The sequence below is a fragment of the Apteryx rowi genome, unplaced genomic scaffold (assembly GCF_003343035.1).
Source record: "Apteryx rowi isolate R43461 unplaced genomic scaffold, aptRow1 scaffold_235, whole genome shotgun sequence".
NCBI classification, from domain to species: Eukaryota; Metazoa; Chordata; class Aves; order Apterygiformes; family Apterygidae; genus Apteryx; species Apteryx rowi.
Window position 1 is genome coordinate 600,307 of NW_020448697.1, and position 27,400 is coordinate 627,706.

The window sequence follows — 27,400 nt, forward strand, 5'->3', positions numbered from 1 at the left end:
AAAAAAAAAAAAAAAAAAAAAAGATAAAATGCAAATATTAAAGATAGTCAAATCATTCATCTCCAAACACAAATCATTAAATCCTCTGACAGGCAAGTTCAGCCTAGATTTTCAACTGCTGAAAACTTCATATGTGGTGCAATGATTTTCACCAGCTCATGAAGGAAGGAAAAGCAAATTTAAGGTCAGTTGTCAGGAATACTTACTATGAATGTTTTTAATTTTTACAAAGCTGGATATTTTTGAGATTGGGAGTAGCTATAACATTTTTGGAAAAAAGACATATTTGCTGGTAATACCTGCTCTCACCAAAGAAGTCACTGGTATTTTCAGTGAAAGCAGAAAAGGAGATATTTCTCTCACAGAAAAGAAGGGATCTCTAAAAACAGAAACGAAACTGAACTCGTTCCACCTCAACCTCAGAGGAAGTTTGAGGCAGAATCCAGAACAGAGAGGGTTAATTTAGACTTCTGCCTCCAGTCCAAAACAAATACAAGTAGGTTTTCCCATCAACGGCAAAAACGGTATGAGTTTTCTCAGGATTTAGGGGAATCCTCACCCATCTTGCACAAAACTTTTGGTACCATTCAGTGAAAAAAACTGCCCTCCCTGCTTGTCTAAAGGATAAGGCTGATTTATATTGCTTGCTTGAGGGCATGAATTGTGGCAAGTCCCGGCTACACAGAACCAAATCCTACAAAAGCCAGGGTGAAAACCAAAATGTAACCAGCACCTGGATGTGCTAAGTGTTCAGAGGGGAGAGATGTGTTAGGATTTCAAAACGGGGAGTGTAACATTTGAGTAGTCAGTGAAAGGATGATTCAGGAAGCTGTTAATGGAATGCAGAGTATTCACCTCTAAGCGGTAAATTCAAATCCTCCCCTGACAAGCAGCGTCTAAGACTTACTGCTATGTGATACCAGGCGTTAGTGAGTTATGTGAAATGAATTGGCTTGCTCAGATCCTCAATTATCCTTCTTAAAAGGAAGGAAACTACTGTCCTTTTCCACAAATGTGTATTTTACAAAACTCTTGATAACAGCTGAGAGATATCTTTTTGACTTCTGTTTTTTCAGCGATATTTTTCATTAAAACTTTGGATTTGAATGAAAACCATGATTAGAAAATTTGTTTCAGAACCTTTTTTCATTGACTTGTGTCATATCATTGCAGAACCAGACAGAATGGTTCTGTTTTTTCAAAACAATTCAGTGAAATCTTGAAAATGTGTTTTAAGAATCTAAAAAATGGTAGTGACTCCCTATCACCCTGAATCTCTTCAACTCCTTATTTACCTTCAGCTGTACTAATTATTGATGTCACAGGAAACATAGGTGAAAATGTACTAACTGGGACTCAAAATGAAGTGAAATAACTCAAGAGATTTCCTCTTGCTGCCAGCAAAGTGTTTGCCACATTTAATTCGAAAGTCAGCCTTGAATGACAGCAGCCAAACAATTTGCTTTCTAGTCATCTGTGTTTCCAGGATATCCTAGACAAGAACATCAGTCCAGGTGCTGTGCTTCTCCAGGTTAGTGCTCGGGCTCTCATGAGCCGAGCCCTGTGCGAGTTGTAGCAATGTACTAAAACAGCGTTAGAGCTTAATGAACACACTTCTACTCTAACGGAGAGAAAGAAATGGACTGCCATAAGCAACAGAGGGAGAAAGAAATAGGAAGTGATACGTAAGTCATTTAAGAAACAAGAACATGACAAATGTGAATTCTGAATATTTTTGCATTCCTAAGACCAATTTTTGTCTTTTTAAATAACTAACTTTTTAAATAGACAAACTACTTCACAAAGCCATTCAGGTTGTTATTGATTGGGGGCATCCATTGTTGATAAAGTCAGACCTGGAATTTTCTCATTTTAGTTACATTCTGTGTTCTTATTTCCTAAATCAAATTACTTTCTGGTTGGTTTAAAATATTAATACCAGAATTGATATTTTCCACAAAGTATTTAATTCAGACAGGTTTTTGGTTCCTAATAACAGAAACTCTCACCCCTTCTCAGAATATATCTGTAAATTTTGCAGGGACAGCTATTTTCAGTGTGATATTTAGCTTAAAAGGCTTGTTGTGACATCCAAAGTTTTAAGTCACATGGCATAAACTTTTACTAGCCCAGAAATGCACCAGCAAGAGATTGATCAAGAAAGTAAAAGACAGACTAATACACCAAGCCATACATGAAAGACAGCTGCAGCACATTCCTATATTTTCTTTAGGGTCAGATATGGGCTAACAAAGACCGAACTCCTTCAGTATGAAGAAGAGGCTCAGAGGATTCCCCTACTTGACTGGGAAAGCCTTACAAGAAGAAATGAAAAATAACAGATCCAAACACTACACCAGGTTTATGTTAGGTTTAAGAACCTATCTGTACACCTACACTTTACAATTGTATTTTATCTGGGCTGGACAATAGGTAACAAAATTTCCAACAGAGTTGCATCTGTGGAGAAGATAAGGACTTGAGAGCCCAGAAAACCAAAGGACTATTACTGGTTAACTAATATTGGAGACTCAAAGTGAATTATCCCTGAAATTTTCTGTAGTGCATGCGAGCTACAGGATATTACTAATTTTCTTTCATGCAAGATGGAAAATACCATTGATGTGGGGATTTTCTTAAAAAAAAAATCATTGGGACGAAGAAGTGGTTCTGTGAAGGTTCTCTGCCTTCATTTTATGCATTTGCATTTTGAGCAAGCCTTTTTTGTCTCTCACCTCCCAAATCTCCCAGACGGATTTTCCCAGAACCGGAGAGAAAAAGCCTTTAGTTATCAAGGTTTTATCATCAAACTCAACCATGTAATTTTACATAGCAGTGAGCATTTGGTGGAACCACAGCTTCAGGTCAGCAAGTGGTACCACACTTGTACAAACTCTCCTAACTGCAATCCACAGCCTTCAGGGTATACGTGAGGTGAGCTCAGTTCACTTGTGCCAGATGTGGATCTCTGACTACAAAATGAGTGCCATTCATACACCTGATTCATATTGCAATAGATGTGAACTTGTTTGTAGATCCCCAAGCCCTTTTTTCAATTTATCACCAAACTTTACCCACTCCACACTCCACTGCATGGAAGCAGATGATTATCCCCCTGGAGCAGCATTTTGGGGAGAAGAGAGGAAGAACTACTTCCTTTCCCCCCCTCCCCCGCCAACACAATCCCACTTCCTTAATGCTTTCTTATGTCCCAAGGTTTCTGTCAGCCCTACTTGGACCTGCAACGTAAGCCTACCACAGATTCCTCAACACTTCTCAGCTGAAGTAGTTTGGCCTTTGAACTCTCTTCCTATCAGTGATGGTTTGTTTTGTCAAATGACAATGAGCAAGCCAAAGTGCCAAGGAGACARTTACTGACTGCTGATGTCCTGATGCAGGTTCAAAACCACAGGGCGGGAAGCAGGAATGTCAAGAATCCCAGCATGCCATTAATGACGAAACAAAGTAGCAAAAGCTATTTACGCTACTGACAGAAGCTGCATGCAGGTGCTGAGTGTTCACCAAATGAGATACAAGATGGTACAAGAGTCTAAGAGCTCATTCGACCCCTTGGCTTTCAAAAACGGGGTTACTGTGATTAGGCCCTGAATCCTACAAGTTAAAACATGCAGACCAGCCTTTAAGACCTACCAGGTCCTACCTCCTACACAAATTTTTAGGGACTGGGACCTTGAGAACTACTTCAATCAAACATAGTTTTCATGATTCTTCTGAAGATCTTGCCACTCTTTTTAAAAGTAGCTTATGGGTTTCTGTGTGGGCTTGAATAACAAACAAGTACATGGATATACTTTATCACCTATACCTTTTATTCAYGAGACAGCTGTCAGGAATTTTTTGAGGAAAAATTTATCAGCAAAAAAATACTGAAACTGAAATTGCCTCTCATTTGCTCTGTCATTTCCAGTTCTCCCTCTGCTCTGAATGCAAAATCTAATGTCTTCAGTTTTTCAGCTCCTCTGAGTGATAAAAGTTTTGTTCTTGTTGTTAATATAGTATTTCTGCTATCCCTACATAATGAGAAATTCTCGTCAGCTCTGGAACTTGGAACATTGTAATTGATGTGAGACCTACCAGACAGAGCAGGTTTGCCAATCACCGAATTATTCCTAAATCGTTTCCTGAGTCACAAGAGTAAGAGTTTTACACTTTGGCTAACTTCTCCTTCCATTCATAGGATCAGCTGTAAAGTGCATTGCTGTTACTGCTCATGCAGAGTGGGTAATATAGGAATTGAGACGTGAAATTAGATAATACTGAATGATCATCAGGATCTGCTTCAACTTTCTCCCTCATACACTTCGGGATAGTATGTGTTTGATACACTATCTATATTAACATTTTTTTTCTTTTAATTGCATCTGAATTTTGTGCTCAAGAAACAGTTCAAAATTGAAAGTTTTGTTTATCCAGTTCAATTAAATACTAATCAGAAGTGCAGACTTCTCTCTTGTTGTTCTGCTTGAGCTTTTCTTATTGGCTTTTGTAGGAGTTATATCTGCAAAGAGAGCATGGTTCATTTTCCACATAAAATCTAATGTTAGCATATTTCTTGCAGCTACCAATGAGAGAACCAGTTATATCCAGTTATATCATAGGCACATGGTGTATTGGGACCAATAATTTCTCTCTTAAAGCCATCATAACTTCTAACCAATACTGAACTGGTTGGATTCAAAGCTAAGCCCCAGTGGTAAAAGGATGTTCAACTCATTACCCCTTATTTCTTTGATTCAGCTATCTTTTTCTGTACAGATACTTCTCAGCTAAAAAAAAAAAAATGCAATGTCTGCGCTCAATAGGTTAAATTTAGAGATAGAAAAACAGTCTGAAAGCACCTCAGAATTTAATCAGGCACTCTTGGCCTGTTATCAAATTACTACAGGATTCAAGCCCAAGACTGAATTTATGTTGTCTCTGAAATCCTGTTAAGAAGACCAGTATGCATCAACCATTCAACTTGAAGACTTAATTTTCAGCTGTCACTGAATTTCTCACTCACAGGCTGAGTTACTGGATGAGTTGGTAGAGGGCTCGTGGCTACACATGCAGGCTGTTTTATTTGAACAAAAAACGGAGGATGTTGAACTCTGCATGGGTCTAAGCAGACATTTAAAATTATGGTCGCCTGGCAATAAGCCTCTTGCTCTTGCTCTGTCTTATAAATATTACCAACATTATTCAAACAAAGTTAACTTACAAGTCATCAGGACAATTGTTTGGAGATTCCAGCCTTCCTCCTGATTGTACATGGTGTAAAACTTCCGTATTGGAAAAACCTGGATATGGCTGTTGACCCAAGGTTAGTGTTTCCCACATTAAGATTCCAAACGCCCTAAGAAACACCAACAAATAATTTTAATTACCTTAGTGATCATGAGCAATCTCCCTATCAGCAATTAACTAAAATGCCTCCAACCTAAGAAAAAGCTCAGTTAGAAAAATTAGGACTAAGTAGTTTTAATTTTATGTGAAACAATTCCTACAGCCTTAAGCCAACCTCTCGGATAGTTAAAGTAAATATGTGGAACCAACACACTTTCCCAGACTCACTGAGATACATTTCAGAAGACTGAGCACACACAGCTTCTCTAGCCATCACTCTCCATTTGAGCMTGTCCTCACTTAATCAAGGGTTTAGATATCTCTAGAGGTGTCACTGGAAATGGAGAGAGTTACAAGTTCTCCTAAGTACCACTCACAAAGCAATCAGCACCTCATAGGGTTTGCTATATAGAACTAAATGGTTTTCTTAGATAAATGTAAGAGTGGCAGCTAAATGGTTAGGTTGCAGGTGCTGAAGACTTAGATAAAAGTTTGGTGGGCTACAGCCTACCCATAAGTGCCTATGCTTACCCCAAGTCTAAATCTATGTGAATCTCAGGTTTAATGGATCTGTTTTCTTTTGTTTTTTTCCATGCGTCCTGTCAGGAGGTCTCTGCTTCTTCATCGTAAACTCAAACCCACCCAAATGTCCACTTCAACTATACCACTGCAACAAAATACTATGACCTTCCCCTGACATTGCTGAGAAATTTAGGTCTAGATAAAGGCCTAATGACACATATGAGCTTAAAAATAAAGAAGTCACTAGAAGAGGGTGAAACTATAAGGGGAAAGTATTTGCCTGTAGGAAGGAAATGCCAATTAATCTAATGGAAGACTGAATSGAAAGAACAAGATGTTGGTAGCCAATTCACTGCCCAAACAAGCAAAAAAACATACTGCAGGCTTAGTATAATATTGTTTAATCAAATGACACCAGTTCTTTACAGCCAGAATCCAAAGGTAGATCCCAAAGCATTAAGTGAACAAATATATACATGCAGGTACTGTCATAGTGCCAAACTATGAGAAAGTTATATTAGAAAGATATATGCCTTAGCCTATAAATGATTAGAGATGGCTATATACAAATTCATCATTGCTCTGGTAAACCATTCTTTTTCTCTGTGGGATTTAGCATTATTATTTGCGCAATTGTATGGCTGCTAGAACTCACCAGACATCAGAGTGATTAGTAAAGACACCATCAATGAGGCTTTCAGGGGCCATCCATCTCACAGGGAGTAGTCCTTCTCCTCTTTTTCTGTAATAATCATTTTTGTAGATATCTCTGGCAAGTCCAAAATCACCAATCTTTACTACCCGGGAGCAGCTCTCATATTCCTTCACAGATACAAGGCAGTTGCGAGCAGCCAAGTCCCTGATTTGTAAAGCAGAAACAAGAGGATGGAGTTAGCATCACAGAGTAACTCAGGCCAAAGGGATCCTCTGGAGATCATCTGGTTCAACCTCCCGTTCAAAGCAGTGCCATTCATGAAGTCAGATTAGGCAGCTCAGGGCCTCATCCAGTTAAGTTTTGAATGTCACCAGGGATGAAGACTCCACAGCCTCTCTGGACAGCCCATTCCAGTGAGTGATCCTGCTCACTGTGAAGAATATTTCCTAATTTCCCTAGCTGCAACCTGTGCCCATCACCTCTTGTCTTTTCCCTGTGCCCCTCTGAGAAGAGTCTGGCTCTGTGTCCCCTATAACTACCCATTAGGCATATGAAGACAATAAACAGATCTCTCTGCTTGTCCTTCTCTTTGTTGCTAGTAATATGATTCTTGCCTCCTGTGCAATGGGTCCTGGGTTCAAATCTCAGAGTAGCCCACCACTTTGTGAGAGAGCTGAAGATGATTCTAGCAAACTAACACAAAATTATATTGTACTCCAGTGCTTTCCCCTTCCCATTATATTGTGACATCTTTCCCAGGAAATCTTTTCCCAGGTAAAATAATTACTCCTGGTACTGTGGGTAAGCATAGGAAAACTGAGGAAATAAGCTCTGTACCTGTGTATGAAACGCATTTTCTCTAAATAGACACAGCCTTTGCAAATATCCAAACATATATCCAAAAGATCAGTCACTGTCAGTAAGGGACTCTGGAGCTATAAGAAACAGAGACAGAAGTTAGCCCTGTCTTCCAGCTTTATAAGCTCAGAAAGACAGCTTTACTATGCCAATATGGTATTGTTTTCTCATTTGAAACTCATAGGACTTTTCCAAAACATTCAAAAAACAGGGAGGTGCAACATCTCTGTATGTCAAAAAAGCAGACACCAATTACTGGCAGGGTAAACTGCCAAATCATTGCCCTGCAAGGCAGGAGAGCATATCCTGTTCTTTGATGTGGGGCTAAGAATATCCTGGGACCTTCAGAATTGCTTCTTTGCTGTAGCAGAAGAAATGGGATCCTGAAAATTTTCTCCCCATATCAGGCTGCTGTATTTATCAGTAGAAAAGATTATAGTGCATATCTCTGAATTCAGTACTGAGTATGGACTTGATTTGATCATGCAAATGAACAAGGCTATTACTATAATGCTATAAAATTTCAGTGTCGAGTCTTTTTGGCCTGCATTCCTACCATCCATATTCTTAATTTGTATGCTGACTATGAAAAAAACGACTTAATTGAAGAGGTTTATCCCTTTCTCTTTTCCTCTTTCTTTCTAAAGCCTTTGGGTATACAGTGTCCTCTTCTGTACTTGGACTCTGCCTAGCACATTACAGATACTTCTGCTATTCAAAGAAAAAAATATATATGTGAGGTTTAATAGACCAAATACATGACCACCATTATTTATGATCACTTTTCAAAGCACTGTTCATGGTGTGCATAGAAAGAAACTCAACAGGCATCTCATGACTGAAAAAAGAGTTTTTGTCAGTGGCCTACTGACGTTCAATCCATTTCACAGCACCTCTAAATTCAAATTCTGCATTTGAACAACACTGAGGTCCCAGGGCGTTAGGGAAAAGTCAGGTCAGAGACTGCAGACACAGAAACAGCTGGACATCAACAGGGCCTTTAAGGAGGAAGAAAACTGAGAAACAGTGGGCAGCTACAGGTTAAAAAACATATCAGTTGGGTTTCCTATCCTACCTTTTGCTTCCTGGCTCCTCGTAAATAGCTAAGTAGATCCCCTCCTTCCATCAGCTCCAGTATAAGGTACTGAGGTTCATTTAACAGACACACTCCAAGTAACTTCAGAATGTGGGGGTGATCAAATTTACTAAAGAGAAGGAAACGACTGTGAGATTATGTATGAAAAATTCCAGTTTGTTGATAGCTAATAACTTGCACATAGCTGCCGGCAATGAATGAGCAGTTTGACTTTTACAATCCTGCCTCTACCAACAGTGTGAACTTACAATGTTTGAATTTGCTCAGTCATGGGGAGAGTTCAGGGACATTCATGCAAAATACAGACTTACACTATATTTTGGTGGGCAGTCTAATGCATGTACGCATATTAAAAGCACACTTCATCATGTTTCTAGGAAAAAGGAAGTAAAGCAAGGTAGCCAAATGGCAATCTCAGCTAAGAATAACATGGGAATCTGTAGTATTTTAACAGACTGCTTTTACTACTGTAATCACAGCAGAACTGTTGATTCAGAGAAATGTGCAGAGAAAGGTAAAAGCACGAGGTGCACCATATTATTTACACAGTCCAAAGGAGAATTTTCTCTCAGAGTACATTTTCAAGAAGAATAAAATATGCAGGAGGAGTATTTGGAGTAAGGTATGCTACATACTGCTTTGTGTGTGTCCAAAAAGACAGGGATTACCACAGAGCAATCAGCAGCCTGACATTTAGCACTTTTCAAAGAGCGGAGAATATTTACGGGCTCTGTCAGTGCCCGAGCTTTCACAATTACATGTCTTGTGTTTGAAAATGGTTTTCCCTTCTGACTGCTGTGTGAAAGGACTCACACCAACAGTCAGAGAAACTTGACTCTACTGGGGAAACTGGCGGTGTCTAAAGTGCTGTCAAATGCACCAGTGTAAACAAACAAATAAAGCAGAGAAACATTTTTCTTCTAACCTCTTTCAATTCTAGTAATCTTAGGTGTGGTCAAAAACTCTTTAACAAGAAGTGTGATTCTGAATTTGACAGTTCTCCCCTTACCCCCAGCACATACCTCTCAATCAGACAAACCCTGGCCCTCACAAAAACAATAACCCAGGAAGGAGCACCTGGCACTTTCCTTACAGCTCAGCTCACCCAGCCCTTTCTCCAGTGAGCTGTCATTCATTAGTTCCCAAGTGACGGGATATACCCAAGAATTTGCTACATGTATTTGGACACAAATGACTTGCCAATGTCCAGCATCAAGGGACTGTTTGCAACACAGGTAACTCAAATATTTTCCCACTGCTGCATAGTAAAAATAGAAGAAACAAATAGTCCTTGCTTAACTCGGACAGTGTGCATAACACTGCAAGCTGAATTTTAATATGCTTTCAAAAGGGCAAGCAAAATAAAAGTTACATTTAAATAATGAACATGAGGATTTGCAAATAATCAGGTATGCTTGTGTTCCCCTTCTGCCCTTGGATTAATTTAAGAGATCTTATAGATGAATATCAATAAGTATCACTAAGCCCTCCAAGAGAGAATTAAATCACTCTTTTCTAGATAAAAAAAAGAAAGCTTTAAAGCATATAAAACATACCAACTTTTTTCTTGATTTAATGACTATTGGGTATATGTAATATTTAAATTTTCCTATTCTCTTGGTTTCTTTATCTCACGGTACTGGTGTGTATGTGGGCACACAATAGCATTTACATTTAAATACAGTAATTTCCAATTACATATTTTTCCTGGATTTCTGTTTTTGGACTATATTCTGCAGAAAGAAAGCAGAATTGGGGATGCTTCTGAGATTTTCAAAAGGCTTTATCCTCAGTCAGTGTCGAGTAGGTGGAAAAAGTTAGGCAAAGAAATGCAAGATTTTTGTTTAATATGGAAACACAGACAAAAAAGAATTTTCTGAAAATCAATTCCAAATTTAATAACACTATGTTTTCTGCACAGAATATAAAATCCTCCATTTCTCAAAAGATGCTTCTAATTCTGCACACACAAAATAGAAGTCAGAGAAGTGCAGATCAGCAGATCTGAAAATGAAACCCTCTTCTTAGTCTTATGCTACCAGCTGAAAACTTCATCTCAGCTTCTACTAGTCTTTGTGGAGACTCTAGAAAAACAGAGTTTCAGCAGAAACACAGACCTTTCCATGTAAAACTCACACACTGCTGGCAGGTATTATCTGCTTGCATCCACCTCAGTAGAAGAGGCATGTGGCAGCCTCTAGTGGTAAACACGTACATTTTTAAACCAGATTTCCTCATTATATTGAAACTTGAGGCATCAGCTTGTGTTGATAAATTTATTTTGATAAAATGGGATTAGCGAAATGTTGCCCAGTTGTCTTTAACTAACTAACTTACTTCGAGGGGAGTAAAGATGCTGGACTGTCTCAGTTCAAAACCCAATAAATCCACGATATAAGCATACCTAAACTGCAGTTTGCATCTTAAATTTTGCAAATCAGTTTTATAGCTTTGCTTTCACCAGTAGTGATACAATTTCTCAGCAGAAACAGGAGGGCTCCCCAAAATGCCACACTAATTTGTTCAGAAGAATGAAAGCACCAGTATCCTCTAGAAGGCCACAGCCCTCACGTGTACTGGCTTTAAAGAGTGCCTAGTAGTAAAGTTGTCCTTACCTCATTAAGTGTGCTTCCTTCAGGAATTCACTCTTCTCATGGTCTGTTGCACCTTTCTTCAAAGTCTATTCAACAGAAAGCAAAAAAGTAAGGATACTCAGGACACCACCACTACTATCATGCAGCACTTAACTTAAGCCATCAGACACAGACACAGCCTTACATACACTCTTAATATTTTTCAGGGATCATACGGTGATAGTCTCAGCTTTAAGTGAATTGTGCAAAATACTGTAATGAAATCACCTAAAGCTCTCAACTCCCATTTCTGTGGTACAACCTCTCAGACAAGTTTGTCTGCCTATCCCGTTCTGTTGCCAGAGAAATATGCAGCTGTGATTACCTTGACTGCTACTTTGGATTCTCCACTTCCATCTGCCAGGATATCTACTGCAGTCCCTTCATATACCTCTCCAAATGCTCCACTTCCCAGCAATTTGTATAAGTTTAGTTTGTCCCGAGGGAAAGCTGGCAACGATTCAATCTCTTCTGAAGAAGGAAGAATGCTACAAAACAGGAACACTAGTCACTTTTTAATAGTTAAAAATGGTTGAAATGTTATTAACATTCTTCCTCAAATGCATCTGGTACTGTCTGTCTCATCAGACATATTTAAGGGGGACTTGGGTGAAGTCTGGATGTTTTGGAAGCTATTGGAATATATCAAGTCTTTCCCTCCCCACGCGCTCGCATTTCCTTTCCAAGTGAGCATGCAGGGTGGCCTAGTAGAAATCAAGGCCTCCTCCAGCTGGCGTGCGTGCCAGGGGACCAGCACAGCAAGGCATACTTCGGAGAAGACCAGCCCTGCAGTGCAGATGTGGATCTTAACTCCACCTCGATGTGTCAGGGATGAGCACACTGATAAAAACCAGTCCGGGGAAACTCTCTTACTCTTTTTGTCCTGAAAACACACTTGCTCCAAGGATATACCTGACAGCATAACAGGCATTGGCTAGTCCCACTGTCTCAGCCACCTCCCTGAGCTGAGCTAACTCTTTATCTTCCTTGACAAGTACTATCTGGCCAGGTGAGACTGGTTTTCTGGATTTCCATCGTTGGTGCCATACTGGAATAGAAAAGCAGAATATCAGATGTTTCACTCTGAGAGCATCCCAGCATGAGATCAGGCTGAATGGCCAGGTTATCTGCTGCTCTCTTCATTACGACCTTCCAGCAGCCTGTGTACACAGGACATTTCTATCTGGCCAATATCTTTTCTCTACAGAAGACAGAGAGAACAGCTCCTTGAGCAGCAAAATCAAACACTCGCTTTTGTTTACGGCAAGACCCAAGCCCAAAGGGCTGGTGCTATGTCCCACGGAGAGGATGAGGGATGACAGGGCAGGTCCAGCTTAAGTCTGGACTCTTCTGTTAGGGACAAAGCTTGAGGGGAAAAAAATAGGACCCTTTGGTGAATAAACGTAGTACCCAACTTGAGAATTACAAGGTACAAGTTTTCATAAGGAGATACAAAAATATCAGAGCTCCCTCAGCATTCCTGTGCTTTCCCTGCAGGGAACCAACGGAAAGAAATGCCTGAGGATGGAGCAAGCTGGTATCCTGTCCCACATACTGCAGACATAACCAGCCATTTCTAGGGCTCTGAAGGACAAGAACTCCTGAATTCCCTCCAGCTCCCACCCCAGGGATTGTTCAGCATTTCTTTGAAATGGGGAAAAACCTGGAAGCCTGTCATTTCCTGCCATTTGAACTGCCTTTTGTTGCTGCCTGGCAAACCCAGGAGATGMAAAAACCAGCCACATACCAAAAACAAGCAGTATGACCACAGTCAAGCCTAGCACAACAGTTCCAATCATAACAGCGACAGCAATGACAGTGTCTGGAGAGGTCATAGTATCTGTTAAATAGAGTTGGAGAGTTGGTAAATGATTGTGTATACAAACCGTATCATCCTACTGAGCTAAGCAAACCTGAGAGAACCGCAGGTTCACTTCCCTTGAGCTGCCTGCTGTCTTCATCTATGCAAAGCTCTCTTACAGGCTATATATAAACATCTATGTTTGGTCCAACTAATTCTCCTCCCCCAGATCAGGGCCGTTCCTTTGGTGATGATCTACTGTGCATAAGGAAAAAGAAAATGCTGAACTGTTTAACCACTTAAGGTGTGATTTTCAAAAGCACTCACTGAGTGTGGGTCTAACATTCCTGCTGAAGGCAATAATTAAGTTCCCACAGGCTTAGCCAGCCTGGACGCCTACCTTTACTTCAAGACTTATCTTGTGATGCAGAGTACAGGGGCACAGAGACAAACCAGTATAAACAAGCAGAAGCAAAGCTCAGGCCCACCGTCCCATGCAGAGAGTCTCTATGAGCACTGGCAGCTAGGCTCACTGGATGAATGCAACCTTTTACCATCCCTTAGACACATAACTTTATCTGTGCAGCAATATCGTCATAAAAATAGCTGGCGTCTCTTCAGAAATCAGTGTAATTCTTCTGAATAAAGAGCTTGATTAACAGAATACGAAAGTACAGGACATACCTTTGCCCAAAACGATAGCCTCGCTGGTGTCACTATATTCACCAAGCCCCAGCCCATTTGCAGCTGCCGCTCTGAACTGGAAAGTTCCTTCTAAGTTCTCGGCCTTCCACGTGCAAATGCTGACGCAGGAGCCGTTGTAAACCACCTCCCACAAGGACTTCATTTTGCTAGTGTTGTCAGACTGCTTCCTGCAGAGGGCACAGCAAAGTAACACAGGTATATTATTAATGAAGGGAGTGCTGCTGCTGCTTCTCTCCCACTACTCATTTCAATATCACAGCTTTCACGAAATCTCTCTGCCTGCATGAAAACTCATTCTATTCATGGGGCTTTGGCTACAGAGCAGAAAATTGTACCATGCTATTTCAGCAGTGCTGGGAATCACACATCTTTAGCCTGGCARTGGAAATGAATTGCTAGAATCTTTTAGACATAAAAGGCTACAGCACTCTTCCACCTGCTTCAGTGTATGCCTCACAGCCAAGATTTCAAAACCTTTTGATTTAGCTTTCAGAAAAAAAAAAAAGCATTTATTTTGTGTACCACGAGAGGTTTTTGTTTTCCTTGGCCTAGAGTAATTCAGTGGCTCTTGTGCATCAGGTTTCACAAGCTAAACAGGAAGCAAGTCATTGGCAGTGAAGACACAATTCTTTAGCTAGCCAGTTTCCCATAGTATCTGCTGACTGCTGGGTATATTTCTTCCTTTCTCCATTGGACTGAGATTAATTGCTCACAATAAATTCAGAGCTGATTATTCACCAACCAAAAGACAACCATTTATTTAAACTTGAAAGGCCATATCTGAAATATCATTTCATGTCACACAGGATTGTAATATTTCATGTGAAATGACCTTCATCAGTACATCAAACGCTCTTCCCACATTCTTTAATGCAGAAAAAAGGACAAACATTTCTAAACCAAAAAGATATGTGAAAACTATAATGTTCGTGTCCTTGGCACATTCACATCCTTACCATAGCTGTGTGAAAAGCAGGGGTTATATTTTAAAGGGCTATAGTTTCTTGAATACTATTGGTTTGACTTCACATTTTTCTACCTGGGTTAAAATGACCACAAGGCTCAATGTGAAATTCAGTCAAAAACATCAACATATGCACATTCTAACCACAGGAGAAAAGCATATTTCATTAAACTAAAACAACCTCCGCAATGCACTATGGATTCCAGAAGATGAGTAAGAAGCTGGAGCCTGGAGAAAGCAGCAACTAAAGCACAGCCATGACACGGGACAAGGGTCTGTCCTTTCTTTATCCATCCACAGTCAGACAGGTACAAACTGGCTGTTCGCATATCAAAATTATCATGGTCTCATAGCATGCAAGTCAGTGCTGCTGTACACTCACAGAACTGTACAGAGGAAGCTTACAGCACCAGGAAAATATGTCTGGGTAAAAACTTATATAGGTAAAGTATGCCCAGCTCCACAATGCCGTCAGTCCTTAACTGTCATAAGCGTCGAGTTAACTGAGGAAAAAAATCCTTGCTGAGTTTAAAATTTCGTTTTCTTTCATCACTCCTCCTTTAAATGATGTCATACGAATATCTCAGCAGGTGGAACCTCTTCAGTTTTAAATAAAGCCTTGCACTGACTACCTTAAAAACACCTCTCCAGCATCCTGGTCAAAAATTAGAAGTTTCAAAGTCACTGCCAACACCAGTATAGTCTAATCTGTCCATTCAGCCCCACAAGGCAAGACTAAGTGTGAATTCGCACTGTATGGATGCCTAATGAGCATGATATGTATAGTCCCGGTGATCTGTATTTGTTCACAGAACACTTGAAAAATTATCTAGTCATCCTGTCTTGGTGGGAATACCTTATGATCCTATCTGGTAACTGTAGAACATCTTTCCATAAGTCCTCTGAATTCTAAGATATTCCTCTATATATTTTCGTAGAGATTATTCACTAAATGCTTGAGAAATCTTATTTGAAGATATTTCCAAAGCTTCTTCTAATTCACCAATATTTATCCAAATATATCCCTGTATCTCAGGATTGGCCTGGAAATCTTGTTAACATATATTTTCTTCTAAAATTTTTAGGAATTTCTGGAGATGATGGGTATTGAGTTTACCTGAGGAAGAGATTGCATGAAAAGGTCCATTTGGGTCACTGATATTTCAGTTTTCCCATCAGAGTCAAACTGAAAGCCCCTGAGATCTCAGATCTATATTTGCAAGAATGATCAGTTGTATCAAGCACACTTCAAATTGTCCAACTTTAGAAAAAGTGATGAAGAGCAATTTTAACACAACCCTAATTTTAACAAAAAATAACACTAAACTGCTGACAATCAGAACAAATTAAATTGTCTTAACTTGTATATTCAAAATGGAGAAAGCAGAAATTGTTAGTCAGTTTAGAAAATTCATACTTATGCTTTTGATGCCCCTAAACTTCCTCATCAGGTCATGAACCCACTTACTCTTTAATAAAGAAGTACAAAAGAGGTTGAAGTTACAAGCAAGAATCATTCCAAGATACCAAAACACAAGGCTGATCTTCCCTCCTTGTCTGCCCAGAAGCCCAGTCAAAGACAATTTCAAAGACACAAACAACAAACTTTCAGGGCTTTCCAAAATCTGAGTTTTGTATTCAAAAGGATGCTCAACAGCTATTTCTCAGCTAGCACGCTAGAGTCGAAGTAGCTGTCATGTGCCTGTCCCACGACTCGTAGTCTCATTTCCCAAGAAACAGGTCAGCAATACGAATTGTTCGGCAGTGCAAGAGCAGTGCACCCTACCCTCTGCTTTTCATGGGGACCCTGCAGCTGTCCTCACCACCTTGGTCTTAGGACACGCAGCTGTGGAGGCCATGTGCCACAGTGAGGCCACGTCTGCCTTTCAGACAGGAGAGCGTGCTGCCAGAAATGCTGCTGCTGCTTCCCAAGCAATTTGGCCCCAGCACTTCTGGTCGCCCTCCTTCCTTAGAAGCAGTCAGGGATTTTTCTTGACCTGCATTTGCACATCATCCCAGGGCTCCCCTGGAGGGAAGTGGACAAGTGCAGCACCTTTGGCACCTGAATTAGCCAGCCAGGCTATCTCACTGGAAAGGCCAGACATAGCTGCTGGAGAGCAGCCTGCTGTCCCTCCAGGCCTAGGTGCGTCCTGTGCCAAAGAGCGCCTGCACACACAGCTTACCTGCTTTCTAAGATGTAGTAGGTCAGATTGCTGCCATTGTCTTCAGCTTTTTCCCACTGTACAGAGCTTTTAGTGTCTTCTGCTCGTTTTGGAACTCCTGGCTTACTGGGAACACCAGCTTTTGTCGAACAGAGGGAAGAAACAGAATCCTTAAGAAGGGCTAATGGGTCATAGAGCAAATTTAGACGTGCACATGGATGTGTAGACGTACAAAACAAATGAGGATCTAGACCAATAATCCTCATGGAGAATGAATTTTTGGCCTTCTCTTTGCAATGAACAAATTTCAAAATTTTCATTCACATGCAGACTTTCACCACTTATGAGTTCATATGGACATAGATATTTAATTTCAATTTCCTTCACTCTTTCCCTCTGTTCCACTTGGAAGAAAAGCTCAGTTTCCTTCCTCCTATTACATTTGCAATTGTGTGATGTATTTTTCAAACACACAATTATTGGTTCTTAATACAAGAAAATTACCTGCTAAATATTGTGTTTGATTCTTTATGTCCTGAAAACAGTCTTAAAATCTTGTTATCTTACACTAAGTGCTTACCTGTAGTTTTAAAGCTTGTTGAAGAGGAAGTGCTTTTCACTCCTGTCACATAAACTACTGTTGCTCTTACAAAGTAGTTGGTAGAAGGAAGAGTTCCTGTGAGATTACACGTATAAACAGGTCCTGCTGTGCAAGTAGTGCTTGCAGAAGAAAACCAGTCACTTTTTGTTTGCCACTAGAAAAATAAAATATCATCGTGGTCAAATTTCTCACTCTGCTGAAACTGTCACAGATCTATTCCTGGACAGATTAGCTACTTTGCCACCTTTTAATACCATAGGGGAGAGATTATGCATATGCTGTTTCAAACATGGGACTTTGTCCTCTTAGAGACCAAGGGCACAAAAACTAGTGTTTTCTTTGTTTTCAGGAGACCTACAAGTCTTGGCAGCCRCAAAGGACAACAGATTAAGTGACCCCTTTGCACAGCCAAAAGGAGCCTTCCCCTCGCTTATCTCCGTGCAGCTTGTATTTCTGGCTCACCCTGATGTGCCTGTGAGTTCAGCTTGCCATGATGCAGTTGAAAGAAGGTGGTTTACAGGAACTGTGCTATGATATTTGTTTTAGGGCAGATGGTAAATGTCTGATGTAGCTCTAATGAACCTGATTACCTATATTAAGGAATCTGTTTGATCCAATTTAGCATATGACATTTTCCACATCCAGTGGTCCAGACATTAGATCTGAAGCCTCCATCCATGTTGCTATCACTGCAGCACTTACTACCACCTTGCACACTACAAGACCAGTTTTCCTCTCCAGCATTTTCTCCTAACCCCTATCACAGGAAAATAAAATTCAGATGCTAGGTTGTTTCTGACATTTAATGTTGAAATCTCATTTCTTTTCTTTCTTGTGCAGAGCTCAGACACGATTTGTAGCTACCAGACAGTTTGGGGAGGGCAGGTAAGAAGAGGGAGGGGACTATACTGAAACAGGAGACCCGCAAGGAATTCTGGTGGGGTCATCCAGGATGTCCTTTGGCACTATGGGGTATTAAATGCTGCAGCTGCAACTCCCCCTTGTTCCTGGCAAGCACTGCCTCCATCCTGACCCCTTTGAGCCACTACGACTGATGTCACCATGCCCAAATTGGCCACTGAGACACTTCATATACATCCTGCCACCCCATCCTGCTCACCAGGACAGAATTGTGTTAAGTTTGCTCTGATATGGAAAAAATACTGAAGTGTATTTTTACCTTCTGCAGTTCGAACCAGAAGCTGGTTACATTGACGTGCAGAGGAGCTTGCCATTCTAGCTGGAAGCTGGTATTTCTGGGCACTATGTTGACAGGTGCAGCTGGAGCCTCAAAAGTTGTTGCAAAGACAGGGGCACTTTCAGAAAACCAGTTCTCATCAGGGTGAAAAGCAAGAACCTAGCAAGGAAAAGGATGAACYGCACAACACAAGACCAATTGGAAAGCTGGCTTTAGCAACTCAGATTGTTTGGAAAAACAGGTGTTTTCAAACAAGGCAATACTCAGGCAATGTGGGACCAAACATTTTGAGCCTCACAACTTCAGCGTTGCACATCTTCAAACTGAAAGTTCATGGTTTCTAGGATCCTCCCTCCCCAGAGACTCTTCTCAGTTTCTCATTTCAGCTTTCTACCAAGATTCTTCTCTTTTTTAGACCTATCTTAAATGCCACAAGCTCTTATACAGGCATGCAGATGTCATCATCACATCCTGGGCAGTGTTTTAGAATCACAAAAACACTATTTGAGAAGGGACCTAAGCCCACTGCCTTCCACTAAACCATGATCAAATAAAATAGATGTTTGTGTGCACAAATTTTTATATTTATTTATATGTATATATATATTCCCCATTATACCATCCAAATCCTTAACAACAACMAAAAAAATCTAATTAAGCACAGAACAGATCCCCAGCCATCAGCTGAATGTTTTCCGAGTCCAAGAGTGAACTGCGAAAACTACTCTCTGACTTTATTTGTGCATGTACCCAAGGGTAAGTCTGTAGACCCCATGTTTACTTGTTTGCTTTTGAAAATGTCCCTGTGATGTTAGTCTTGCTGTCCAGATGCATCATTTATTATTTTCTTCTTAGCCTAGAATTCCTTCATCTGTAAAGGGAGAAGTAATATGTTTTGTTCTAATGAATCCACATTGGAAGTTTTTAATTCCCCTGTTATCCTCTAGTTGCTTGTATACCAAAAATTTCTCCTAATATAGTCCTAATAATACTTTCGGGTACTGAAGTTGCACAAAAGTGGCCTTTCCTTTTTGAAATTAGGTGTTATATTTGCTTTCTACTAGTCCTCCGGGACTGCCCCTCTTCCAAAAGCTCTAGAAGATATTTGTGAATGTTCAGACTATTTTAACTAGTTTCTTAAGCAGTGTAAGGCCATCAGATTCTGCTGATTTGAATATGCACTACCACTAGCTACATGCAATTGTATTAAATACCTAGTCATGGGTCTCCTGTTCATAAAACCTTTTTCTTGTTATTTAGAAATCCCTGTGTTCCACCACCTTCTTGATTTTATCACCATGTCAAGCTATTCCTTTATGCTCATTCTTACAGCAATGGCACATGTGCTCAGGCAATTATTATTGGGATTATTTAAGGGGCTCACCCCTGCCCCAGCTGTCCACAGAGCCTCTCTGCCTGAGTTCCTGTCTAACAGCAGGACTGGCAGAGGAGTGAGGTATCTGCACCTCAGTTCTCACAGTTCATAGCCCAGCACAGCAACCCAAGACACCAAAGATTTCGCATGATGCTAACATGGGAGTCCATGTGAACAGTGGCAGCTGAAGGATGGATATCGCGTTCTGCTGTTTCTGCTAGACCTCCTGGTACAGGCCTGTTATTATATTTCCTATATTTCTGAGATCTATAAAAATTCCCATTTCAATTTGGCAGTTGGCAGAAGCATATAGATCTTCCTCTATCTGTGATTTGTCTGGAAAGTGGAAGCAACTACTTCTTCTATTGTACTGACAGCAACATATTTCAATGAAATCCAAAATCAGCAGGTTTGCAACCACCTTTCCATATTCTTTTCTACAGAGATTTTCTTTGAAGGCTACCAAATAGTCAAGGCCCTATCTGCATTTTTAAGTCACTGTTCATCTTCTGCCTTTGTTAAAGAGTCAACACTGATATATTGTTCTTGTTTTGAAGTCTGCATGCATATTTTGTAATATGCTTTTCTTTAAAAATGTGACTGCTGCAAGACAATCAACATTGTACTCTGTCAGCTATTAATTCAGACATGACATATATCTGCAGATTTGTCAGATGATTTTTGTGTTATGGAACTGAGGAAAGATTGTTTTTGCTAAGTAAAAAGTTATTTATTGAGGGGAAAATATCAATATCCCTGCTCTCAATAAAATAAACAGAGGTTTCTCCTTCATTAAAAGTTTCAAAACTGTTGCTTTCCTGAGAAAAGTCCTCGTCATTTGAACATGCCCTATTTGCACTCTCATAGCCTGTTTATTGAACTACACCTTATGCTTCACAAGCCAGTCACAGATCCAGGTGCCCTCCTTTGAGAGCAGACACTTCCTGTCAGCTGAGCAGCTCTTAGCATGTTGCTGCATCAAGTATCAGGACAATCACGACAGGATTGCAGCAGAAATTCCTACTTACTCTTGAGATCTGTAATATGCCCCCAGAGAGAAAAGATCTCAGTTTTAAGGATTACATCTGAAAAACCCATATAGGAAGAAAACATGATGTTTAACTTTCCTTGGTCAGAAGACTGAAGGAGTGAGAGAAGTCTGTCAAGTTTTGAGCTCATATTTTCAAAATGCAAATATAGCCTTACTTTAAAGAGGAGCAGTCTAAAGACTTGCAGGCTAATGAGCAAACAGAAGAAGCTGCTTATAACTAACTATACCTTGAATATATTCTTTGTTCTAGGCTGGAACCCACTGACAGACCAGGCAAGTGTTCCATTTGGAAATTCACTTTTTCTCAAGGGTGTTGCTGGAACAGGAGTTAATAAATTGACAGTGATTTGATAGCGGATGGATTCTAGAGGTCCATTTGGCTTCGGAGGTTCAGTCCAAGATATGTTGATAGCAGTGTCAGACAAAACCACTGTCTGAATGAAACCGACTGCCTCCGGTACTGAAACAGAAAGAAAAATGAATCACTTTTTAGGTAAGGATTTCATGAGAGAGGTTTTGTTTATTTGCTCATTTGTTTTAGAGAAGTCAGAAAATGTCAATGAGGAAGGAAAAAAGGTTATCCACACATATGATCCATTTCCAGGAGTTATACTCTACATACGCAAAACCCATATTTTTGTATAGTCAGTCAGCACACAAGTTCAAAAATATTTTGAGGGACTATTTTAGTATCTCCTTGACTATCCTACCATGCCATCAGGAAAAAAAAATGCCTGCTCTCCTATATCTTTACCTTTATAGTCCAATCACAGAACTCCTGCTCTCTTTTAGTTTCTTAATCAGCATCTCAGATCTGAAATTAGCACGATGCTTACTTGGATATGCACTAAAAAAAGTACCCATGCACTACAGCAATTGGAAAGTCTTTTCACTGATAGAAGAGTCTGAACAAAACACGGATATAACTTACAATACAGCTTATAAGGTATATTCAGAGAAGAGTTAAATTGTTTAATTCTGGTTCTGTAAATTCCACACTCAATATAATGTGAAACTGCTTTAATTTTTTTGTCTGATCTAAAAGTTAGATTTCTTTAAAAGTTATTTTGAAGCACTTTATATTGAAATCTCTGAAAGACTTAAGGTTTTGCATCGCTTCTATTTATTCCTCCTCTCTTTAAAAGGAATCATAAAATTCAAGACATTTCATATATTATAATGCAAGAGCACTTCCTCATATGACCTGAGGTTGGCCTTAGACAGACAGCCTAAATTCATATAAGATGTCACTCTTTTCACAGTAAGCCAAGAGAAGATAGATAGACATAGATATAGATAGATAGATACAGTAAAATATCATGCACCCAGCTAACGTAATGAGCCTTCTAAACTTTGGAGATGCACTACATCCATTTTCTGTGGTAAACAGAAACACTATATTCTGGCCTGTCAGTCAAATGGGCCACTAAGTAGTTTGTAAAAGACGATCAAAATATTTGCAAATACATCATGCAGGCAGGATGGAATGGAAGGGGCTATTAAATTAAACAAGGTCCCCAAAGTTCATTTCCCATAAGTCCGTATATTCCTCAGCTCTTTGTTTTGCCCAGTTTAGAGTTTCTCAATTAAAGAGTTTGTTTGTTTGTTTTTAATTTCCTTTGAGAAAAATTTCCAGAGTCCAAGAACAAAGTTATATATATTCAGCAAAATGTTATATAGGCTTTGTACAAGAAGCAGCCATCAGAAAACTCCATTTCCTAAGCATTGTTTGCCATCATTTATAATTTTGCTCAGAAATACATGCTCTAGCTTAGCTGTGTAAACAAGAAACTGTGTTGTGGGTCTGATGTCCATGCCAGCTGGTTACTCACTAACTGTTTTGGAAAAGTCAGTCCTTCTTTTGAAGCTTAGAGATCACAAGCTTTGAACTGGCATATGACATGCCCAAACTCTACATTAAAAAATTCTTTTTTCCTATTGAACTGTCCAGGTAGGAAAAAGTTAATAAGGTTTTACACTATCTAGATTCCAAAACATATCAGGATGATGAGTGCATATGTTGTTATTTATGCCTTAGCTGCAAGACTGCAGACTATTCAAGCAAAATGTGCAGAAGCTGGATGAAAGATAAATTTCCTGATTTGTTAGCTAAAACATATGTGGGGTAAGAGTGACACTCTGTGGCAAGAGCAAAGCATTTATTTTTCCAAGTCTTTTTTTTTTTTTCCTCATTCCCTCTATCTTACTATTTGTTGGAAATTTCAGATTAATCCAAGCTTTTTTCATTTTGTTTCAGAATTAAGAGAAAGACAGAGGGAGTTCACGGAGCTTCAGAGGTGTTAAATAGCTTACACACTTCAAGTGGCTCTAGCAGCATCTGGTTACAATTTAAACTAGCAGTCACATTCATGAAATTGAGAACATAAGTGCCAGGACAGATATACATGCTGGCTACATCTGGTTGGAAATTTTTCAACAAATGCAGTTTGCCACTGGAAACTGCTGTTTTGCCAGAACTGAAAAATGTGAAAAGCTCTGGATGGTGACAAAATTACCTATTAAAAATGTTCAGGGTTTGGGGGGGGGTTGTTGTTGTTGTTGCTGCTGTTCTAGGACTTTCTTTTATTTTGATTCTAGTGTTTCATTTTGCCCTGACTAGAGAATCCTGCTCCGAGTTTCATGTTTTGTGTTGACTTGAGACTGAAAAATTCCATTTCAGTGGAGTGACTCAGTCTCCCATTTCACGTGTTATCTTTCCACCAAAAGGATGCATATTGCTGCAGGATGGCTCAGATTACCACACAAAAAAGCAACGGTGTGAATACCTGCTACATCCCAACAGTACTCAATTTTATTCAGTCAGTGGGCCCTACAAATTTACCAGTGGGGACATGGATCCCTGTGCAAAATAAATGAAATCTGCTGATCATAGGCCAGCTTTTCTTACTTTTTTCTACAGTCTCCTTAGGAGTAATTTCATCATCCACATAGGATGACAGCCTATTTGCTTGATACTGCAGATGCCCAGAAATCTCATCATTAGGTGATAAAAAAATAACAAGGTTGGAAAACAATCTCCAAAGTATAGCAGGTCTTATCCCTAGAGCAGAGTAGGTTTTTTGCCTGCCCCTCTTGTTCCACTTTCTTTGGCAAGATGAAAAGATGGACTTAAGCAGAAGTTCTCCTAAGGGCTCTTCTGACCTCACCCATTCTCTCCCACAGAAGTTCCTTAGCTGTCTTCTGCCATAATTAGAGATGCTTATTGATGTACTTATTTATATTTAGCTAGTCCCTACCCTGTCCTTTTTCTGCCCTAAATGACACAGTGAACATGCAGGTCAAAAGCCCTATTTCTAGCTTTCCCATTTGGGTGTGAAAGGGGCTGAAAAGAGCACACTGTAATTATTGAAGTAGACCAAAAACATGCTAGTGGTGTTCAGGCCCAGAGATGTAAAAATGAACTGGTGTCTTTTCAGCTCAATTCACAGCGGAATAAAACTCAATATCATTAGATTTTCACAGGGCAGAACCTGTATTACCCTAGGAAGCACTAATTATGAGAGCAGTGTCAACACTGGCAGCCAAGAAGAAAAAGTCTTAGTGTTGCATACATCCCACACACACCTAAACACGTATAACATATGCATTCAAGCACAGCTTATTGAAAGGATGGTCCAAGGCAGAAACTGCAACTGTTTAGCCATTTTTAATCATAGTTTATCTTTCCTCAGGAAGACAACAGCTAAAAGCAGTAAAGAACATATACATTTCTTATGACTCTTACAGATTCCTCAAGTCTGGTCTCCAAATCCTTCTGAAGATTACATTTTACCGATTACACAGATCACATTTTAAGCAGAAAATTTCTGTACTTTGCAATTTATAACCAAAACCAATGCACACCTTTCTTTGAGATGAAAATTCCAAACAAAATCAGAACAAAGTGTGAAACAAACCTCCATAAAGAGTTGTGCCAATTATCTCTTTTCCTACGGACAGCTGTTCAGAAGAATCAGAGTAGTAGTTTTTTGCTGCAACTTGTATGGCATAACTTGAAAATGGCTGTAGGTTTTCTATGACTGCTATAGGCCCCTGAAATTCCTGCAACTTAGAATCAGATAATAAGCATGTATTCTTAGAAAAGAGACAGTTACATGTCACCCCAATCAACTGTCAATGAAACAGGAATGTTAAAAAAAATAATGCAGTAGCACTTTTGTATTCTAATACAATTTAGTGTGTATAAAGATGATAAAATGACAGTTTGGGAAATAGATCAGTACAATCCTAAGGATGCGATTTAGGATACCAGCAAAAAAGCTGAGGCTGTAGTTAGTGTGGCTATAATACCACACTGTTCAGCAGCTAGTACTTGAATAGAAAATGGTATAGTTAAAAAAAAAAAAAAAGTAATAGAAAAAAAATTACTAGGGCAAGTACAACTACCACAATACACAAAGCCAAACCATATGGCTGCCAGACAGTCTCAACAGTTATTTAAACAGATTAATATCAACCACAACTGCACTTTTTACAAGTAGAAACTGAAGACCAGTTTCAACAAAATTTTAGCAAGGGCATGTTAAAAAGTTGAGGAGTACTTGTACAAAGGAAAACTAAGAAATCTACCATTTAAACAAAGAACTCCAAACAGATGAGAATTGCTGCTGGCTATATAGCAGGGGAAAAAATGTCTGATAGAGAGTTCCAGAATGGTTCATAAAATTATTAGATGTGATATCACATCCCCTGTCAATATATATCACATCACATGCCTTTTTGTTCCAAAATAGCCATACCACTGTTTTTTGCAGTATGCCAGACAAATGGTAGGTTGAGCTCCTGTGGTTTTTAGTCACTCCTTTGAGAAATACCAGATATGTCAGCGTAGGCTGGGATATGCCAGGGCACAGCTGCTGTGGTGAGACAGATGGCAAACTTAACACAAAACTGCTGTTCGTCGTATTAAGTATAGTAGGTTTCTCAGTGTCTGGTGTTAGGCTCAGGCATCTTTTATCTAGAAAGACACCCAAAATTTCAAAAATATAATTACTGCTAGAACAATCCAAATTTGCATGTTTTTCTACCACCATTCATATGAGAAAGTAGTACCAAAAAGTGTTCCCTTTTCTTTGGTTTCACAAATATAAACTGAATGTAACATGAATGCAACATGTTTAATTGTACCTGAATGTGACATATTTGATTACTTTGGTGGCTGCAAAAGTAGCATTCACCAAAATAAGTGCATGTTTATCTTTCATAAATGAATACAGACTTACTAAATTATTTAGGTTCTTCTTTAGGTACCTAAATACCTTGGAAATCCTAGTCTTAATTGCTGTGTTATCAAGGGCAGTATAGACTGTTGAGTCCAAACTTGCTTGTCACAGCAAAGAATTGCAGAGTAGAGGGTAACTTTCCCAAGCAAGGAAATATTTTCTCTCTTTTCTTCCAACAGGTTCTCAATTGTAAAGTTCGTAGTAACAATAAGGAAAGGCGAGACAGGTTTTGGAAGGAGAAAGGGTGCATATAGGGAGAAAAGAGTAGAAAAATACTCTTCAATAACATACAAAGGGTAACAGAAGACAAACCTTATCAGTGTATGTATTTTTAAAAATTAATTAAAACTATATATTCAAATGGACTTGCTGCCAAGAGGCTGGAGGAAAAGATTAAGGCATGTACATGGGGGAGAGGGCACTAGGACAAAAGTTTGCCCTGAGGCCTGAACAACTGACCTCCTTGTCAGGATCTTTCCTCCCTACGTGAGCAACCCTTCCATTCCCACCAGAGGCAGGTTCAAGTACATAAGGGAAGGAGAATAACAAAATCTGTTTGACAGAAACAAATGTAAGGTTGAGCTTTTGTCAATTTTATAGTTTCTTAGAGTAGTAACATTCCCATGGGAAAAATCCCAGATRGAATAAAAAATTGAGTCATTTTCAGAATTAAAGTTTCTGTCAGGCAGTTCCACAGAAATATGTTTACCCTGACAAGAAAATCCTTCACTACATATTCAGTCCCCTTCCTCCTAACCCTGAAGAGAAATCATTCTCTCACAAAATCTGTGACAGGACAATAATTTTCACTGAGTGCTTCTGATGTGTTAAATGATCAATTGACATCACATCTCTAGATAGCAATTAAATAGGTTAGAATGAAAGAAAACTCTAGCACAACTGCATGCACACATCATGAAAGCAATAAAAAGCATGACAGTCAACCCAGTTGGTCTTTGCAAATATCATTTTTTCACATATACACCATTTGATTTCAACACTGAGGAGTAAATAGGATTTTTCTTATTTTGCTGCTTTCATTTCTTTTCCTCTTAAAAGCTTTTGTAGACAATTCTGTGCATTTTTYCCCCCCCCTTCAGAATGCCAAATCAGTGTTTTCCTCTAAATATACTTCTAGGAGTCAACGTAAATGAGAAGAGCTCTGTGGGGATCTCTGGGTAGAAACAATC

General features: G+C 39.5%; 1 protein-coding gene across 1 annotated transcript in view; it reads right to left on the reverse strand.

Annotated features, from left to right (window-relative positions):
• ROS1 (ROS proto-oncogene 1, receptor tyrosine kinase) overlaps positions 1 to 27,400 on the reverse strand; it is a 75,067-nt gene that overhangs the window by 11,160 nt on the left and 36,507 nt on the right. Inside the window, exons 28-42 of the mRNA XM_026065970.1 lie at positions 25,728 to 25,945; positions 24,885 to 25,029; positions 21,195 to 21,427; positions 18,524 to 18,700; positions 17,323 to 17,497; positions 16,764 to 16,881; positions 13,596 to 13,783; positions 12,858 to 12,950; positions 12,023 to 12,158; positions 11,436 to 11,598; positions 11,093 to 11,157; positions 8,457 to 8,586; positions 7,361 to 7,458; positions 6,524 to 6,727; positions 5,222 to 5,356 (exon numbers count right to left, since the gene is read on the reverse strand). Of these exons, the coding sequence (XP_025921755.1) occupies positions 5,222 to 5,356; positions 6,524 to 6,727; positions 7,361 to 7,458; positions 8,457 to 8,586; positions 11,093 to 11,157; positions 11,436 to 11,598; positions 12,023 to 12,158; positions 12,858 to 12,950; positions 13,596 to 13,783; positions 16,764 to 16,881; positions 17,323 to 17,497; positions 18,524 to 18,700; positions 21,195 to 21,427; positions 24,885 to 25,029; positions 25,728 to 25,945 (2,278 nt within the window). The remainder of the gene's footprint in view (positions 1 to 5,221; positions 5,357 to 6,523; positions 6,728 to 7,360; positions 7,459 to 8,456; positions 8,587 to 11,092; positions 11,158 to 11,435; positions 11,599 to 12,022; positions 12,159 to 12,857; positions 12,951 to 13,595; positions 13,784 to 16,763; positions 16,882 to 17,322; positions 17,498 to 18,523; positions 18,701 to 21,194; positions 21,428 to 24,884; positions 25,030 to 25,727; positions 25,946 to 27,400) is intronic.